This window comes from Phycodurus eques, chromosome 6, assembly GCF_024500275.1.
Source record: "Phycodurus eques isolate BA_2022a chromosome 6, UOR_Pequ_1.1, whole genome shotgun sequence".
Lineage (NCBI taxonomy): Eukaryota > Metazoa > Chordata > Actinopteri > Syngnathiformes > Syngnathidae > Phycodurus > Phycodurus eques.
The window spans coordinates 8,434,602-8,454,088 of NC_084530.1; the positions used below are offsets into that span (position 1 = coordinate 8,434,602).

The window sequence follows — 19,487 nt, forward strand, 5'->3', positions numbered from 1 at the left end:
GATTCATGCAGAAATTCAATAACACTCCGAAAAATACATTGGGTTATACAATTTATTATGCTATTGTATACGATAAACATATTTTTCAGCTGGGTTTACAATGAGTATATAAACCTTACAAAAGTGAACTATTACTACAATTCACATCTAAACACCAAGACTTAGAAAATAATAGAATTTCATTTCTTGAGAGCTATATTAACTGACTTACAGATACAAATGTTCAGAGTAGTCGCCTCATGTGATAAAATCAATATAATTCCATACATCTCTTTCACTTCCAAAGCGGGAGTGCCACAACAGTTATCCAGACGCAAAGTGTTGAGCTCAGGGTGTACCCTCCAGCGGACGTGGTGTATGTCGTCACATTAGCTGCAGTCACAGGTGCAACTGTAGTGGACTGTCTCACCTGGCCCACGCAAATTCCTACATTTCCCACGTTGTCCACAACAGACAACTCCACTTTGTCTGCACAGCAGGAGGCCTGGTAGGAGGCAACGGTGATGTTCTCGCCCCCTGACCCGACCACTGTGGTCGTGTTGAGGGTGCCGTTCCCTTCACGGATGGTGACTCTTTCAATCCCTGTCCCATTCACACCGTCGGTAACATTGGCCACAAACTGCCACTGGGAGGAGTAACAGAGCGATGAAGATGAGCAGTTGGAGGATGTACTGACCTCCTGGCACACTGGTCCGTTAACATCAGTCACCTGGAGGTAAAACGTTGAGTAGTTAGAGTATTGTGTAAATCGGTTATAATACTGGGAGAAAAAATGTACAGGAGTGCCTTGGGCCTTAAAGTTTTTATTATAATTCTGCAACTTGTTTGACTGGTCAAGATTTGGTCGAACTCTGTGGACCATATTAATGTGTATCATGGTCTTAACCCACCTTTAGTGCTTTTCTCTTACCTCAGCAGCAACTGAAAACCTAAGGACAACATAGTTGATATCAGTCGCAGCTGCATCATCCGCCTCAATCGTAAGCGTGACGTCCATTCCCGATGCCGCAGTGGCAGGAGCGGTTAGGGTCACGGTGCCGTTGGCTCTTCCTCCGCCGTCTGTTTCTATGGTGACAGAACTGGGCGATGTGGAGTCAAAGCTGCGGTCATTGGTAGCACGCACCGCAAATGTCCCAGTTGCAGTCTCGTTAATGACTCCACTGGTTGTTGTGGTGACAGTGAATGGGATGACTACAGTGGAGCCTGGTTCAATGTTGGTGCTGTTGGCTTGAGCCTAGAAAAGAGGAACAGCTATTTTTAATGTGTGTGTGTGCTCAGTTAAATTAAATCTGCCTCAATTTATCTGATAGTTTGGCCTTTGGTCGAGTGTCTCCAGCTCTCAATGCTGTCATTCACACCCTGGTGTGTAGCAAAGAAGTTGATAAGGACCACTTGAAGAGGCGGTTTCAGTTCCTATATTCTGGTACAGTTTGGATCAATTCAGCTCCATGAATACTGAATAGACTAAAGGTGTCGCTGGTGTTCAAATGATTGGAGAACTGTGGATCTTAAAACCATTAAAATGATACATTTGGCAATGTTATCATAATGCCGTATTTTTGCGACATACAGTATATCTGTCTATGGGTGCAATGTTAAAGAATCCAGGGACCACTAGTGTTGTTTCGTTCAGAAGAACAAATATTTTTAGTAAACGAACTGAACTGAATCAGTTTATGAAATGATTCATTCTTTTAGCTTGGCCGTCGCCTGGCGCCGTGAGTCGAGCGAGTCGGCTGGGAGCGGAAACGGAACTGCTGAAGCGTTCGGTCACTCACTTCAGAATCTTCGGCGAATGACCAATGAGCAGCCAGCGTGCAGGCGGGGGCGGGACTTCATTACACGTACTGCCATGTGATTTGCAATTCGCCAGCGTTGTCGCTCACTTCGGCGAATAACCAATGAGCAGCCAGCGTCAAGCAGCGCCGTGCAGGCGGAGGAGGGACTTAAGCGAACCGAGTGATTCGTTCAGTGAACTGGTGTACTGAAGAACTGACGAGTGATTCGTTCGTTGAACTTCTTCGTTTGTGATCTGCTAAGGAGCGATGTACTTGTGTGATGAGGCGCAAGGAACGGCGTACTATGCAGTGAACGTACTCTTGAGTGATTTTAACCGCAAGTTCTGACATCGTCGCGGGGATAGCTTTCACTAGCAGCAGTTTCTTCAAGCATACGGCTAATGCTGAGTCAGTCAAGCACATGAAAACAAGCACATATTTAAAATAAATGTAAATTAATAATAAATGTATATACGTACACATACATAAAATTCGCTCTGTCTCTAATGAGATTATTAAATCGTTTAATTTCAGGATAATAATAAAAAGAATAATAATACATTAAGGCGGCACGGTGGCCCGACTGGTTAGAGCGTCAGCCTCACAGTTCTGAGGATCCGGGTTCATTCCCCGGCCCCGACTGTGGAGTTTGCATGTTCTCCCCGTGCCTGCGTGGGTTTTCTCCGGGCACTCCGGTTTCCTCCCACATCCCAAAAACATGCATTAATTGGAGACTCTAAATTGCCCGTAGGAATGACTGTGAGTGCGAATGGTCGTCTGTTTGTATGTGCCCTGCGATTGGCTGGCAACCAGTTCAGGGTGTACCCCGCCTCCTGCCCGATGACAGCTGGGATATGCTCCAGAACGCCCGAGACCCTAGTGAGGATAAGCGGCTCAGAAAATGGATGGATGGATGGATGGATGGGGCAAAAAAAGTAATCAGCCACCAATTGTGCAAGCTCTCCCACTTAAAAAGATAAGACAGGCCTGTAATTTTTATCGCAGGTATACCTCATTAATGAGAGACAAAATGCGGGAAAAAAATCCATAAAATCACATTGTCTGATTTTTAAAGAATTTATTCGCAAATTATGGTGGAAAATAAGTATTTGGGCACCTACAAACAAGGGAGATTTCTGGCTTTCACAGACCTGTAACTTCTTCTTTAAGAGGCACCTCTGTCCTCCACTTGAGACCTCTATTAATGGTACCTGTTTGAACTTGTTATCAGTATAAAAGACACTTGTCCACAACCTCAGTCACACTCCAAAATCCACTATGGCCAAGACCAAAGAGCTGCCAAAGGACACCAGAAACAAAATTGTACCAGGCTGCGAAAACTGAATCTGCAATAGGTAAGTAGCTTGGTGTGAAGAAAGCAACTGTGGGATAATTATTAGAAAATGGAAGACATACAAGACCACTGATAATCTCCCTCGATCTGGGGCTCCACGCAAGATCTCGCCCAGTGGGATCAAAATGATCACAAGAACGGTGAGCAAAAATCCCAGAACCACACGGTGGGACCTAGTGAATGACCTGCAGAGAGCTGGAACCAAAGTAACAAAGGCTATCATCAGCAACACACTACGCCGCCAGGGACTCAAATCCTGCAGTGCCAGACGTGTCCCCCTGCTTAAGTCAGTACATGCTCAGGCCCGTCTGAGGTTTGCTGGAGAGCATTTGGAGGATCCAGAAGAGGATTGGGAGAATGTCATATGGTCAGATGAAACCAAAATATAACTTTTTGGTACTTGTCGTGTTTCGAGGAGAAAGAATGCTGAGTCGCATCCAAAGAACACCATACCTACTGTGAAGCATGGGGGTGGAAACATCATGCTTCGGGGCTGTTTTTCGGCAAAGGGACCAGTACGACTGATCCGTGTAAAGGAAAGAATGAATGGGGCCATGCATTGTGAGATTTTGAGTGAAAACCTCCTTCAATCAGCAAGGGCATTGAAGATGAAATGTGGCTGGGTCTTTCAGCATGACAATGATCGCAAAAACACCGCCCGGGCAACGAAGGAGTGGCTTCGTAAGAAGCATTTCAAGGTCGTAGAGTGGCCGAGCCAGTCTCCAGCTCTCAAGCCCGTAGAAATCTTTGAAGGGAGTTGAAAGTCTGTGTTGCCCAGTGACAGCCCCAAAACATCACTGCTCTACAGAAGATCTGCTTGGAGGAATGGGCCAAAATACCAGCAACAGTGTGTGAAAACCTTGTGAAGACTTACAGAAAACGTTTGACCTCTGTCATTGCAAACAAAGGATATATAACAAAGTATTGAGATGAACTTTTGTTATTGACCAAATACTTATTTTCCACCATAATTTGCTGATAAATTCTTTAAAAATCAGACAATGTGATTTTAGGGATTTATTTTTATTTTTTTCTCATTTTGTCTCATAAGTGAGGTATACGCGGCACGGTGGGCGACTGGTTAGAGCATCAGCCTCACAGTTCTGAGGACCCAGTTCAATCCCCGGCCCCGCCTGTGTGGAGTTTGCATGTTCTCCCCGTGCCTGCGTGGGTTTTCTCCGGGCACTCCGGTTTCCTCCCACATCCCAAAAACATGCATTAATTGGAGACTCTCAATTGCCTGTAGGTGTGACTGTGAGTGCAAATGGTTGTTTGTTTCTATGTGCCCTGCGATTGGCTGGCAACCAGTTCAGCGTGTACCCCGCCTCCTGCCCGATGACAGCTGGGATAGTCTACAGCACGCCCGCGACCCTAGTGAGGAGAAGCGGCTCAGAAAATGGATGGATGGAAGTGAGGTATACCTCGCTCATGTTTTTAAGTGAGAGTACTTGGACAATTGGTGGCTGACAAAATACTTTTTTGCCCCACTGTATATTCCACTTCTCAAGACACTCAAAGACGCTTTCCACTAACCAGATGATAATACCGATGTTCGGTAGCTGAGCTCGCTGCACGGATGTTCACGAGTCACATCCGAAGCCGAGTGTTCAAGAGCTTGCTTAGAGAGAGAGATATTGTAGGTAGGTGATAGTTTACCTTAAGTTTAATTTATTTTTACATGTGTATGTTTACAATACGTGACAACAACAACGCATAGTGCTTCCGTGAAAGTGTTGAGTGAACGTGAACGTCAAGGATGGATCATTAACTGAATGGGGAAGCACTTGAACATTTTGTGAAAAAGAACTGAACGATTCGGTGAATGAATCTTTTTAAAGAACTGATTCGAATGATTCAGGACACTCAAAAGAACTGCCGCGTCCATCACTAGGGACCACAAATGTGTTGCTAAACACCCCATGTTCGATTTTAAAAGTATGAACATAGTCTTAGTTTTGACACTAGGTTAGGTTCATTCAAGTTTGGTTACTCGCATGACTATACAAACCGCACAGAGGGAGAAAACAAACAAGTTTAATTAAAACAGATCAAAGCACCCTTTGTCTAACAGTATGCAAAAGAAACAGAAGATTTTATTGGAATAATGATGCGCCTTGAGGGCAAAGATGAAGGTCTGTCTTTCTTTGATAGAAAAATGAAAGTGTTTGAGCTTACGGTCAGTGAAATACTGGAAGTCTTCATCTGAGTGGAGGCCTGCCTCTGGAACCTGCTTGGAGTTGATCTTGATGATGAGCTGCTGTCTTCTCCTCTCAACCGAACCACAAAATCACCCGCTGGAATCTCATTAAATGTCACCAGGAAGTTAGAACCTCCTAATGACTGTGGAGAAAAGGACAAGCCACTGTTGTTTAGCTGAAAATTTAATTGAAGTCTGACTCAAAGTAATGGAGATGGGGACTTACACTTTTAGGAACACTGTGCCGTTATAGCAAATTTAACAATCCCCCCAAAATTTTCAAGTCTAAAAAACTTTTCAGAGAAACCAATTTCAGCTTCTAGTCAATTAGTCACAGGAATATCAGGTATTTAGTGTTAATATGTTAGTTGTGGTATATTTTCTTTGTACAGTAGTTAATGAATTAGGTTCTCTGTGATTAGGAAAGTTATCCAACATGCCTGCAAGGTCCCGTTGACTTCTGCTGGTCCTGAGTTGTCATACAAAGTGATCTCTGGAATATTTACACTGTCACTCCCTGCCACTGTGACCAAGAGGGTGGCATTACCACCTGAACGTTTATACATGAGACAAACGTCATTTTTACAATTTGTGAGACATAAACAAAACATAGAAATATAGGTATGAATAGCAATAAATATAAGATCTGACTTTGGACACATAAATGATAAGTTTGAGGGCAAAGAGTATGATGTTGAAATTGAAGAGGATATTCAACCTGCAAGAGGACGTCCCTCTTTCAGAAAGAAGTCTGCATGGAGTCCTTCATGGTATTCCACAAGATTGTAGATGAAGTAAATTGAACTTTGACCTAATATCAACATTGGTCACAATTCACAATGGGCAAAACATTTATTAAACACAATTTACCTACCTTTTTAAGTTCCATTTTACTACTGACCTGTGACCTTTACTGAGTACGTGTCATTGGAGTCTACACTGATTTCCCACATTCCCGTTTCATTGTCATTGTTGAGGGTCAGTCGTCGTAGGTTACCTGCCAAGCTCAGAGATGCCAGAGGGCCACTGGACTCACTAGAGCTCTGAGATACACCTGTAAGGGTAGGAAAGGGATTTTCAATATGTATAGACAGTTTGTTCTTTTAATGGCTGGTGCTTAGAAGGAAGAAAAACATGGACTAAACATTAATACCTGTGGCACTGGTGAGATTAAATGAGAGCGAGGACGTTCCTGTGATGTAGACCGTAATGTTTCGTAGTGAGCTATCAAAAACAAACGTAAAATTATCAGGCTTTCCGGGATTCATCACGACTTGAAAGACTGTCACCTGAAAAAGACAGAGGACAGGGTTTTTAAACATCCTCTACTGTTTTTATGTAGTTTGCTCCTCTGATTTTCACTCACTACAGCACTGGATGAGGAATCCTCTATAACACTTGTTGCCAGAGCAAGATCTGACTTGCTGACCTCAATGGCTTGACCTCCAGAAGCCCGTGCAAGGTCAAGGTACAGCTGAGCATCTGCTTGATTCAGTGCTCTTTTGCGTCGACTGGTCAAGACATCTGTCAGCATGAAAGTCACCTGATAATACAAGAGCTCAGTTAAAAAAACACAAAGAATGTCAAATTTACACATAGTTTCATCATCTCTGTCCACCAGATAGTCTCAGGCTGGTGGTTTGAGTTATATTCTGAGCATTGTGTAATGTTCTAAACTTTTAGAGTCAGAGATAGATTATGCCATTACATTGGTCTGTCACATTATAAATCTTTCTGTCTTTTAACCTATATGCACACACAATGAAACTTACCGGTATTCCTATCATTTTCCAAATGATTTACATATACGGTATACACATCTAAATGGAAAGACTAATTAGAGCACAACTTATCTTGATCATTTTAGAAAGGCATGGCAGTGCACACGACATAACACAAGAGAGATCCAGTACCTTGTTTGGAGAAACTATGTTGGTCCTTGTGGTGATGATAATTTTATGGATGCCAAGTTGTCATTGCCTTTCATGTAACTGAAACCGGCTGTGTTTTGATATTTGGGGAGGTAAATGACTCACCTCAGATTTGGTGCTCTCTATAAGGGCAGTTATGGTGCTTTTCAAGGCAGCATCTTTTGCTGGAGCATCAGTGAAGACAAATATCTCAGATAAGGGTGGAGCAGCAGTAAGGGCAAGCTGTCAGCCAAAACAAACTAGTCAAAATTTATCCATTGACTGATGATGTAACACCATTCTGTTTTCTTGAATTCACAATAACAGAGATAATAAAGGCCATTCTAATCCATATCTAGTAAATTAGTGTCAAAATTAGAAATTGTTTTTGTTGAGAAAGGGTTCACTGTGCTGCAAACACCTGCAGGCCAGACAAGCATAGCTCTGGGATGTCACCACCTCCACTGGCAGTCAGCTGGCTGATGCTTTCTTTGAATTTGTCTGCATCGGTCGTCATTAGTAGAGGACCAAAACCTGCAAATTGTAAAATAATGTTATACTATTTGTTTACAGTAGGGTGCGTTCACTACAACCTGACATTATTGGAAAGTTGGAAGCAACGTGTTGAATTCTGTGCTAACACTTTGTATGGGTGTGCGCTGACTACCTGGATCATTAAAAGGAACTAATATGTAGGCTGAAGGCTCCTGCTGGGTTCCCCTTTTACTGTCAATGATTTTAAAGGAAACTCTCATTGCTTCTGCTATGTCATCGCTCATACTGCCTGTTGTGTCAATGACAAAACACAGTACAGAGGACTGGGAGAGGCCCATCAGTCTGTTGGAATTCAAGACACAAACCAGATTTACCACATCTTCATCCTGACCAGTTGGACCTTGGAACCACAAATAGCTCAATCAAAAGGTCTTGCCAAGGTGTACTTGTAGCTTACCGTAGGAAGTTCTGATCTCCTACAGCTGTTCTGATGTCCTCCAGAAGCTCCACAGTTGCATTCTCAGCCAAATCAGCTGCTTCACGATGAAGTGAACCATGGCTGGACCCAATTTTGTCTTTATTGATGCCACCCACTGGGTCACGCTTGCTCGTTTGGTCAAAAGAGCCCCCATGGCTGCATTTACCTTGGAGCACAAAGAAAAACATTGGATTGTGTACCACGCCTGAATGCGACATTCATTTGGATGATTGCTGATTGCAATGACACGACATGAATGATTTCACCGTGGTCTGATATAGTTTTGGAGTTTTCTTTATTGGTGCTGTAAATGCTGAGTTTCCCTAGAGTTATTCAACGATATTAGAGGGATATTTATCCATGCAAAGCAATAAGTAAAACTGAAGTTCATTCATTCATTAATTTTCCGTACCACTTATCCTCACTAGGGTCACGGGCGTGCTGGTGCCTAACCCAGCTATCTTTGACCGAGAGGCAGGGTACACCCTGAACTGGTCGCCAGCCAATCGTAGGGCACATATAAACAAACAACCATTAACACTCACTTACACACCTATGGGCAATTTAGAGTCTTCAATTAACCTACCATGCATGTTATTGGGATGTGGGAGGAAACCGGAGTGCCCGGAGAAAACCCACGCAGGCAAAGGGAGAACATGCAAACTCCACACAGGCCGGGATTTGATCCCCAGTCGTCAGAACTGTGAGGCAGATATGCCAACCAGTCGTCCACCGTGTCGCTGACAGCTATTCAATAAGTCGAAATTGTCTCTCAAATCGTCATATCATTCATACAACAAACATTCAGGCAAAAGTTACCATCTGGCTTTTCTGACGATATGAGGTTGAAGTAGCCAGAAGTAAGAAGCCCTTGCTGCAGTACGTCAGGCAAAAGGTTGTCATCGCAGTTGTCTCCTGTACAGTTTCTACAGGTTGAAATATTTGGTCCTACAAGCAAATTGGGTCAGAAAAATAATATCATAATAGTGTACAATAACCAATGTTTAAAAGACAAGGTTTCAAACCAATTTGGGAGGACAATGTATCTTGTTATATGGTACTGTAGATTGGTCTTGGGCTAAAGATTCCCAATACAATGATACAATGAAGTCTATGTATTTACCTTGTGTACTTAAGAATCTCCACTTGTGAGTCCTCTGTGACACACAAAAGGTATGTGCTGACATTTTGATGCCCCAAGTATGCCATAGGCCTCATTGTATCAGGACTGGTTTAAAAACAAACCATTCTGGGGTAGTCTTATATCACCTCACAAGTGACATAAGGTGACAAGGTGCCTTTTGTGGTGTTTCACTGAAGCATACACCGACATTCAGACAAAGCAGTAGTTGCTATGGAAAGCATACCTTGGAAATGTAACCAACAGCATCCTACCTGCCAGATTCTCAATAGTTTTGTCAGGTTTGATCAGGGCATTGTAAGGAGCTATGTTCCCCAACTCCACCCAGTTACTGTGGCTGTAGAAGTCCTGCAAGTACCCAGCATCAGTTATGCATGCCATATGGGGCTCATGGGTTGCATCACACTTCCAAAACTACACTAGTCTTTCAACTCACTTGCAGAGTGTGGCATATTCGTCCAAGAGTCCAGCGCCCTGCGATGAAGTTCTCCAGTTTCACACTTGCCTTCACAGCAGACACACCTGCACACACAGTACATCAGTGAGACAGTGTGGAAAATAACTCAGTCTAGAAAAGAAAACATACACATTATCAACAGGACCACACAACCCCATTAGACTACCAAACTACAGCAGTCTCTCCTTCTTTTCTGGCGTCATTTTTTAAGTGTAGCTTCCATTACCAATGATGTCATGAATTGAATAGACTTTTAGCATATTAACAGGCACAACAATGTAACAGGAATTCTTGGATTATTTCCCTGATCACGCAACACTTTTTTTCAGTTGTTGCCAGGCTCAATCACAACTTCCCCCCAGGCAATAGAACATTTATATATCCCAGTCATACCCACTTGGCTGTTTCAAAGATGCTATGCTATTGGACGGAGAGAAGAACAGAAACGGACACATACGAAAGCAATTACTCCAAAAAAGAACACTCTATGGGTTAGTATGGATGGCTGTGCAGACTCTGATCTCACAAATATCTGTATTAGATGTAAAAGACATTGAATTGAAAGACAAACAACACACGTGGATGGATCACTGACTCAAGAGAAGATTTTGTATACCTTTTGTGATTAGGTCTCTCCCTTTCTGGAACATTTCACCATCAAAATGGTGCTCGTCACTCAGCGCTGATGCTAAATCCACGTTGGCATTGCTAAAGTACATATTGGCAATGGAAGTATGGAACAAGACACTGGACAGGAGTGAGGTGGAATTGTCTGAAACCGAACATGCCTCTTGTACCCGATCAGCTGTTAGACTGTCATCAATCTGAAGAGAGAAGAAGAGTCGATAGAAATTTAGAAATTCATTTGGGGAGTTTTGGCAAAAGGTTGTGCGTGACTAAACATGTGTGTGTCCCATCTTACAGTCAGACTGAAGTCCCTTCCCTCTGCTCCAGCAATGTCTCGACAGACCTCAGCAGTCTTTCGGAGAACTGCCCTTTGGGTGATCTCGCGGTGAGAAGTTGAGTTTCCATCAGATGCAAACAGTGGTTGGAAGCTTTGCGTTAGGCCTGTGAGGGCGAGGACCACAGACACCAGTAACAAGCACTTGCTGCTCATTACGATGATGATCGACGATGCGGAGAAACCTAAATCACAATGTAATCTTTTCAATGTGTTGTAAAACAGCCACTCTTCATTTATAATAAAATCCACAATCAGTTGTGAAAAGAATGTTATAGTGTAACCAAGCATGAGGAAGAATTTTGAAACACTTGAGTGACATTACTGGGGAACAGACAAGCGAGAGAAAAAAAAAAGAGGACATTTAAACTAACAGTCTCACCTTAATATGTTCTACTTGCTGACAAAGGTTATTGAGAAGTTGTGACTGCTTCAGTCTTCCAATGGGTGCCTTCCAGTTTCCAGGATCCACACAAGTAGTTTGTGTAGTGTGAGAGTCTGACTGTGTGTGCGCGTGTGTTAGATTGGGTGCGCTGGTGTTTTTGAGTGCGCCCTCATCTTGTTGTCCTCTTATAGGTTGCTTGGAGGATTCGAGATAAAGAACGTGCGCACACCCTCACGTCTTGTTGTTACAAATCACTATAGAGTTTAAATTCTATTCTAAATAGATGCTTTTATCTGTTGGTTTTAGTGGATGCCTTGGGGAAAAAAATCCCTATATTTTAGGGCCATGGTTACAATGTGACAACATAGATATGTGATGACCTCCTGTTAAAATGTGTCTGATTTTTTTGCTTTTTTGAGGATGGTATGTTTTCATTGTAGTTGTTTTTTCCTAAACTGGATTGCAGGTCCCACTTTACAATAAGGGTACACTTATGAAGTGTTTATAATATTGCTATTTACTTTTGTTACCACTTTAAACTACAAAAATGACCTGCCTTACTGCTTTTTGACAATTATAAATAGGAGCTTATTGTTTAATTTAACTACTGTACATAGCGAAACTTAACAATAAGGCTCCATTTTGACACTTTAGGTACTCGTATGGTGGCTCTATTATCAGACTTTTAACACAATGGACAACTGTAAAGTGTCAAAGTAGTTTAATCTTCCCCACACATATTGTTGAAATACATACTTTATAATCCCTTAATGTTGGTATGTTTGTGGTTGTGCTAGTTACTACTTAAACTACTTAAAACCACAAAAACTTTGTGGAGCGATTGGACTCAGCCAACATGAAATGCATTGCATTTGTTAATGGTGCTTCACCAGGAATGGCATTTTTAAAAGTGAACACTGAACAATGCAATCGCTGATTATTGGTGAAAGAATGCCACGTCAATCTCAGGGTTGACCTCAGTTTCATCGTCATATATTCCCAATGTGTAGGGCTTTTGCATTAAAATAGAACAATAGCTCATGTTCTTTTGTAAATTGGTTGGAACTTTTGATAGGCTGAGACCTTGACATTTTGGAGAATGTTTGTTAAAAAGGTGTGGCTCGTAGTATTCAAAATGAACGAGTAGTGGCCTGACGTTTAGACCTCGAATAGTATTAAATGGAAGATCAGCAGCACGCTCAGAAAACTGTTGTGAAAGTTAAAAAAAAGTCGTTTGATTGGTCTTGAATTGGTGGATAAGTAGCACTTCATAGGGTCCTACAGGATTCATCTGATGATGTGAAACACTGAATCCTGCTCTGCAACATGCTTAGTGACTAAGTAACAGTCACATATTATGTAGCATGGATGAGTAACTGAGTAACATGCTGAAACAATATGGTCAACAAGGTAAACATGTTTCCCTTCTGGCCTTTGTGGCATGCAAATACTTTCATCTCTTCACCCCCCAAGAGTGTTGAAACAGCAAAGAAACACCAACTACATAAACAACTGGTTGGGAAATTCTGACCAAACAGCGTGAATAGAGCTTGTGACAACGTTCTTTGAATGGCCAGAGCACTATGCTAACATCACATCTATGCAATTTATTTTGCTTTAAAGGCTGTTAAGACAGTTTATGTTAAACCATGTGTTCACACCACATTATTCTTTTAACCCTTTTAAAACCACAGGGATCACCGGTGACACAGCGGCGCGTATGGCTGACACAATTATTGACAAAAATACACACACAAAAAAAAAACTGGCATGCTAATAAATATATCTATTATTATGGTGCTAAAAGGGTTTTTAAAGAGGACATACAGTATGATGGAAAATTAACTTTTGAATTGCTTTCATCCAAATGGTTGGGTCTCTCTAATGCCTGCCCTCACGTCAAGATCCAACTTTTTAATTTAGCTTTTCACAAAATATTTATTTTATCTGCTTTAATTTATCTTAGCATCTAGTTTTACTTTTTGCATTTATATTTTTAGGTCTGTTATTTATGTTTGTTTATTTCAGCTTTTGCATTTTTAGGTCTGTTTTTTTTTTTTTTTAATGTTTTATGTTTTTAGCTTGATACAGTAGACCATAACATACTGCTGAACAGGTTGGAAACATGGGTAGAACTAAATTGAACAGTCCTCGAATGGCTCAGGTTCTACATGGAGGAAAGGAGTTTTTTTTAGTTTCGTAACCATTGGAAGTCTTCAATCTCATCGAATGCCAATGACATATGGGGTCCCTCAAGGGTCAGTTCTTGGACCCCTTCTGTTCGCCTGGTATATGTTACCCTTGGGTCAAGTTCGTCAGAACCTCCATATTGACTATCTTAGCTATACAGTTACACGGTTATATCTAGCAGTGTTTCCAGATGACTTCCATTAAACCAACACAAAACATAAATAGATGTTTTTGGTTGGTTTAGGACAGCTGGGGGTCAGAAAGTGGCTCATTGTTTCCAGCAACGGTAACACTTATCCTGTCCAAGCTCGTGGGGGTTTGGAGACTATCTCAGCTAACTTTGGCCACTCTGGACTGGTTGCCAGTCAGCCACAGCGCAGAGACAGAACATTCACGCTGTGTCTGAGTGGGAACTGATTGCCTCAACAGAAGGCAAATCCACCCCTACACCAACCGTAGTTTTGGCAATTTACAATATGAAGTTCCCTGGCCAAGGTGTGTATCATCATATGATCCAGCAGAGAGCACCAGAGGGATGCTCATTCAAAAAGGTTGAAGCCAATGCATTTATAGAAACATTTCATTGCTGCTCTCGTATTGTAGGTGCTACTGCACACAATATGAAGAACTGACAAACAAATGTGCAACGACAAATGTACAGTCAAGAAATAATTAAACTTTAAAATCTTTAATGATCCTTTAAGCGCAGCTGGTTATATAGACATTTGAGTGTAACTTTGTAAAATCAAGTGGTTGTTTAAAAAGAGGTGGCTGTTCGAGAGTAGATAAACACAGTTAAAGTAACAGCAATGTAGTGTAGTACAAAAACTCTGGAAGCAGTGACTCTGGTGCTGTCACAACCAGAGAGGCATCCAGGCTGGTCCATCAGTATACAGTTGAGTACTGTAGATTTCTCGTGACGTCACACGCCACCATTTCGGAGGTCACAAATTGTTTTGTTCTGGTACTTATTGAGTGTTTTAATAGACTAAAACTATCTATAAAAGGGAACAAAAGCAGATATACTGTAATCTTGCCACGGCAATGACAGAGGTGCAATTTCTTTCATTACTACGAACAGTGTACCCACAGAATCTTTCTAAAACTGTCAGGATTAAATGACTGCATATATAACATTTTAGGAATAATACAGCATTCACTGCACAATCAAAAACAAATTATCTTAGTAAGGTGTATGACTGTGTTTGAGTTGACAAAGAGTAACTGAGGAGCCCACACCAAAGCCTGCATACAAAGGCTCACTGAACTGAGCTTTGAAGCTGTGGAGGAGCGCCATTGTTTCTGAGACAGAATAAAACGCCACAGTGTTGCCAGCATAGTCCAGGTACACGCCAATTCGTGACGCCCGGGGAGCATCCGCAAGGTCGCGGTCTGCTTTGTTGTGCCAGGCGGAATATCCCGAGTCGGAGCAGAGCAGACTCCAAGACTTGTTGTTGTAGCCCAGCAGACTGTGTGAGTTCTTCCCCTTGCGACTGATGCTTTTATAGGCAACTCCAAGGGAAAACTCGCCACGCCACTCGGCTTCCCAGTAAAATCTGAAACCAGTAAGCGGCTCCTTGCACAGGACTTGGGAAAAGCTGTCGAAGCGCTCTGGATGATCAGGATAAAACTGGACTGCTTTCTTCCTGGTGACCCTCTGGTTCCCATCTGAGAGGACCAGCTCCTTATAGGCTGTATTTGCATCGAAGGACATCTTACAGGAGTCTGAGAACAAACCCATTTGTTCACTAAACTGAACAATCAAGACTCACAGTTCATCCATGTTAACACACTATTGACATCGATCTATCCATATCGGTTGCATAGTGATCTTAAGTATGGACAGGGATTCCATTAGAGGGAGAAACATGATGACGATTATCAGGGCCCACGACTGACAGGGGCCTTAACAATAGCATTCACGACATTAGGCCCCAAAGAGATACTGTAACCCCGACAGTACTCCGAGGTAGAAAGTAAGGTTGAACAATGTACAATTAACTACTTACATCTTAAGAAGTCTGATCTTGTTTTTGGCTCCTCGAAATTCACTCTGTTTGGAACTGTTTTGGTATGGAAATATGAGACATTTTCTGTGTTTAGTTGAGATCAAATGAGCCCATTTTTCTAGCTATAAAACAAAAAGCTCAGAAATTTGCATTTCTTTTTTTGTCACACTACTTCATCCCAATTCATTTTAGACAATTGGAAAGTCCCTTGTTTTCCTTTTGAATTATGCCTCATTTTTAAGTAACATGAATTTTGTGGCTAAGCAACACAATGAACATGTTTCAAATGGGCCAAATCTTCACTGCATTTACTAGCATCCACTTCGCCCGGCCCCTCGTTGCCGCACCAATGGAGTACCACATTTTTGTGCAGGGGGCAGTGTGATGGTGGTCCAGTCAACCAAGGAACACAACCAAGAGTCAAAAGTAACATCAGAAAAGCGGATTAACACAGCACAGTGAAGACACATTTTACGGTACAGTATTAGATTTATTGACAAAAGGCGTTATTTCAGCAGAGAAATCCTATACCATATACACATTTCAAGACTTATTTATTTTATTCTTATATACTCTATGTGTTTGCTTCATTTTATTTTTTTAAGTATCTGTTTTGGTTCACACTTACGTTTGAGTCTCTTGTCTCCATTTCTTGGCAAAAGGATGTACACAGTTGTTTCACTGACTGTTAAAAGGAGGCACATTACAATTGTCAGTCTCTATATCAGTAGTTACAATGTTCTTTGTTTATTTTGGACAAACCTGTCTTGGAGATTTTACTGAGTTCATTTTTACAGATATCATCCAGATGTTCCTTCATTTCTGAGGCTGTTTTGCTCATCTCACTGAAGGAGAACTGAGGGTTTATGAGCACCTTGGGCACCATGGCTTCCGGAGCAACACACAGGGTTGGAAAATTCTATTTAACAACACAACACAAAAGTTACATAATCATCAAGTCAAAAGAAATTTTACTTACATTTAAAGTAACACATATAGAATAGAGCTGCTCTGTAGATCATAGAACACAACTCCACTGACATTTGTGACATGTAGAAAACGGACCGAACAACCGACAAACCAACCAACCAACCAACCAACTACTTGTAATTGAACAAGGAAATGAATTGAGAGCATCAAGTTGTGCAAAAAGTACTGAAACTTTCAACACTGGGATGCGTAATAAAAAAATTGCCCAAATAAGTTCACTTGTGAACGTCATAGTGAATTTTTGCTTCATCCTGACATTTCAGCTGAAATATTTTCCGAACTAACGAAACCAAAATTGTTACCTACCGCTCAACAACAGGACATACTGTAGCTGTAAAGCTAACTTATCTCTAACCAAGCACTGACTAACTAACGCATGTGCACACACACACACTCACTCAAATGGATAGTTAGCTACTATGCAATAAGCCATAGCTAATATGCAAACCAACTCCTAACCTAGCACTAAATAACTACAGACTGGCAAACCAACCAAACAAACAAGCCCCCCCCCCACACACACCCCAACCAACCACTAACCAACCAACTACAGTAGCTACTCCACAAACTAACGAGCAGTTATTCATTAATTCCTCAAGTTAAAAGATGCGTATGTTATGAATATTTTAACAGATTTGTGGACACACTGTGTTCAACATTACAAAAGAGGAACGGCTACAGAGCTGTCTTGGGTAAAAAATAAATTTTTAAAATAAAAGAAAAAAGAATGCGTTCATATGCGACTCTTGTGGACTGAGGTTGGATGGCTTTCGCATCTCGTGCAAACCGCACTAGAATACATTTAGAACTGTTCCAAGACCACATATTTTAGAATTTCTCAGTTTGTTCACTTCAGAATTTGTTTGCTGTGTTCACACCTATCCAAATGGACAACACTAAGATGGAAAATGAACTGGAGTGTGATCAAACGGAACTAAAGAGTGCTGTTGGAAAAGCAACTAACATTGTAAAGCAATGCAGAAACTATTAAGAAATGGATGAAAATTAGTGACCTGCAGAAAGTGAATGTTGTCTTCTGTTTCAAGAATTTGCCTCAGCTCTGCATCTCTTCGCTGAAGCTCAAGTGTCTCCTGTTCCAGACGCTCCACGTAGCCGTCAGCTTGGGACATGGCCGCATGCATATTGGCTGTTATCATCTGATGGATTTCAGCCTTCCAGCGCTCCACCGCCTGTAGCATCTCGTGGAATGTCTTATTACTCTCGGCTTGTGCCCGCTGGGCACAGCTCTGATGGGAAAGGTCACTTTGTCAGGATACTTAAGGTATGTAAAAATACCTTTTTGGTTTGACTTGCTATGTGTCAAAGTGTCTCCATTTCTTTGTCTGGTCTTACTTTGAGAACTTCAACATTATGCTTGAGCTCCTGTAGCTCTTTCATCCTCTCCTGAATTATGTGCTGGACTTCAGACTGTGTCACCACCAGCACTTTCTGACAGAAACAAAGGATGATAAGAAGATGATATATATATATATATATATATATATATATACATATATATATATATATATATATATATATATATATGTATATATATATATATATATATATATATATAAATAAATGTTAGTGAGTTTTGCCATGTCATACTGGCAGAAGATGACTTTTGGCCAATGATTGAGGTGAGAAAGAGTGAAAGCTGTAACCACCCAATCCTTGCTCTTGTGTGTAATAACTGACATGCAGACTGACCATGGAAGAGTGAGTGATGTAACTGAGCATAATGATAGAGATGTTGACCAGCAAATAACCAGGCCATCCCAATCTCCAGCAGGTTGTGTGGAAGTACCTTTTAGAGCTTTTATTGAATAATCAGCCCCAAATGTCTTGTAGAGTGCCATTTGAAGTCACGCTTACTGTACCTGTTTCTCAATGCGTTCCTCCTCTGCAGAGGTGATGTTGTGGCTGCGGTGCTCTCGAACAGTACATAACACACATATACACATCTGGTCGGAGCGGCAGAACAGCTCCAGGCCCTTTTCATGCTGTGGGCAGATCTTCCTGTCCAAGTGGCCGGTTTCATCCACCAGCTTGTGTCGCTTGAAGGTGGACGACTCATAATGCGGCTTCACGTGCGTTTCACAGTAGTAAGCAAGGCACATAAGGCATGACTTCACCGCCTTGTTGCGACGACCCACGCAGAAATCACAGAAGGACTCTCGGTTCATGTCGGGGAAAGGAGTAAGCTCTGGAAGCTGGCGGCGGGGCTCGTGGTAGACGTCCGGTAGATTACGTCTCAGCACGGGCCTCGGCGTGAAGGTTGCTCTGCACTGGGGGCAGCTGTACACCCCCATCTGGTCAAACTGATCCCAGTAGATCTTGATGCACTCCAAGCAGTAAGTGTCACCACATGGGATGGTAACTGGGTCTCTCTGTGGATCCACACAAAGAGGGCAGATGGTGTCTGGAGGTAAAGGGAAACTCGACTCAGCCATGATTCATGTAGAAAAAAATGGAAGCGCGCCCTTTTTAACATATGTAGTCCCACAAAGTTCGGTGAATCAATCCAGAAGTATCTCAACCGAATAGAACAGACGTGACCCAACACAGTGAGACCATGCTATTTTTTGCTGACATTTAAAAAGGGGATGTTTTGTGTACACTACAAACAGACTGCCTACGTCTTCTCACCCTCAACTCAACCTCATTATGTGAGTTATACTAGGAGTGGGCAACCTTACCAAATTTTAGTCTACCCATTAACACACACAGGTCAGCAAGCTATGACCATGACAGAGATTCTTAAAATAATGTACTGACATTTTTTTTTTTTAAATTATAGATTAGTGGGGCAACTTGGAAATGTTGTGGGCACCAAGCATACTTTTATAAATTCTGAATATATTAAACAAGAAAAAAAAAACAAGACAGTGACGACTGAATAACCATAATCATTGACAAATATACAATTGCATTAACGATCCATATACTCCTTGTTGCAATACGCCTATTTTGCACATCTTTTTTGGATTGTGCAGTCCATCTATCCTACAATGTTTTTCCTGCTGTCCAGGAAGGTAAAAGAAAATGAACAACAAACTGCACAACAATGAAAAAGCTGCAATAAACTGTCTCTCAATCCTACATTGTATGGAACTCAGTTGAATTATTATTATTATGATTA

General features: G+C 41.7%; 2 protein-coding genes across 2 annotated transcripts; both read right to left on the reverse strand.

Annotated features, from left to right (window-relative positions):
- Positions 1-274: 274 nt before the first annotated feature.
- Positions 275-11,251, reverse strand: LOC133404111 (von Willebrand factor A domain-containing protein 7-like). Its single transcript, XM_061679734.1, has 18 exons — positions 11,154-11,251; positions 10,733-10,956; positions 10,427-10,634; positions 9,790-9,875; positions 9,608-9,701; positions 9,032-9,160; positions 8,192-8,378; positions 7,907-8,076; positions 7,661-7,773; positions 7,366-7,482; positions 6,696-6,872; positions 6,483-6,618; positions 6,231-6,383; positions 6,048-6,140; positions 5,770-5,879; positions 5,308-5,472; positions 911-1,234; positions 275-709 (listed from the first exon to the last, which is right to left on the reverse strand). The coding sequence occupies exons 2-18, from the start codon at positions 10,925-10,927 to the stop codon at positions 275-277; spliced, it is 2,892 nt and encodes a 963-aa protein (XP_061535718.1). The 5' UTR covers positions 10,928-10,956; positions 11,154-11,251.
- Positions 11,252-14,045: 2,794 nt separating this feature from the next.
- On the reverse strand, positions 14,046-18,899 carry ftr84 (finTRIM family, member 84). Its single transcript, XM_061679735.1, has 7 exons — positions 18,226-18,899; positions 17,699-17,794; positions 17,359-17,592; positions 16,118-16,274; positions 15,984-16,040; positions 15,356-15,409; positions 14,046-15,071 (listed from the first exon to the last, which is right to left on the reverse strand). Exons 1-7 carry the CDS (start codon positions 18,796-18,798, stop codon positions 14,530-14,532), a joined length of 1,713 nt encoding a protein of 570 aa, XP_061535719.1. The 5' UTR covers positions 18,799-18,899; the 3' UTR covers positions 14,046-14,529.
- Positions 18,900-19,487: the final 588 nt, after the last annotated feature.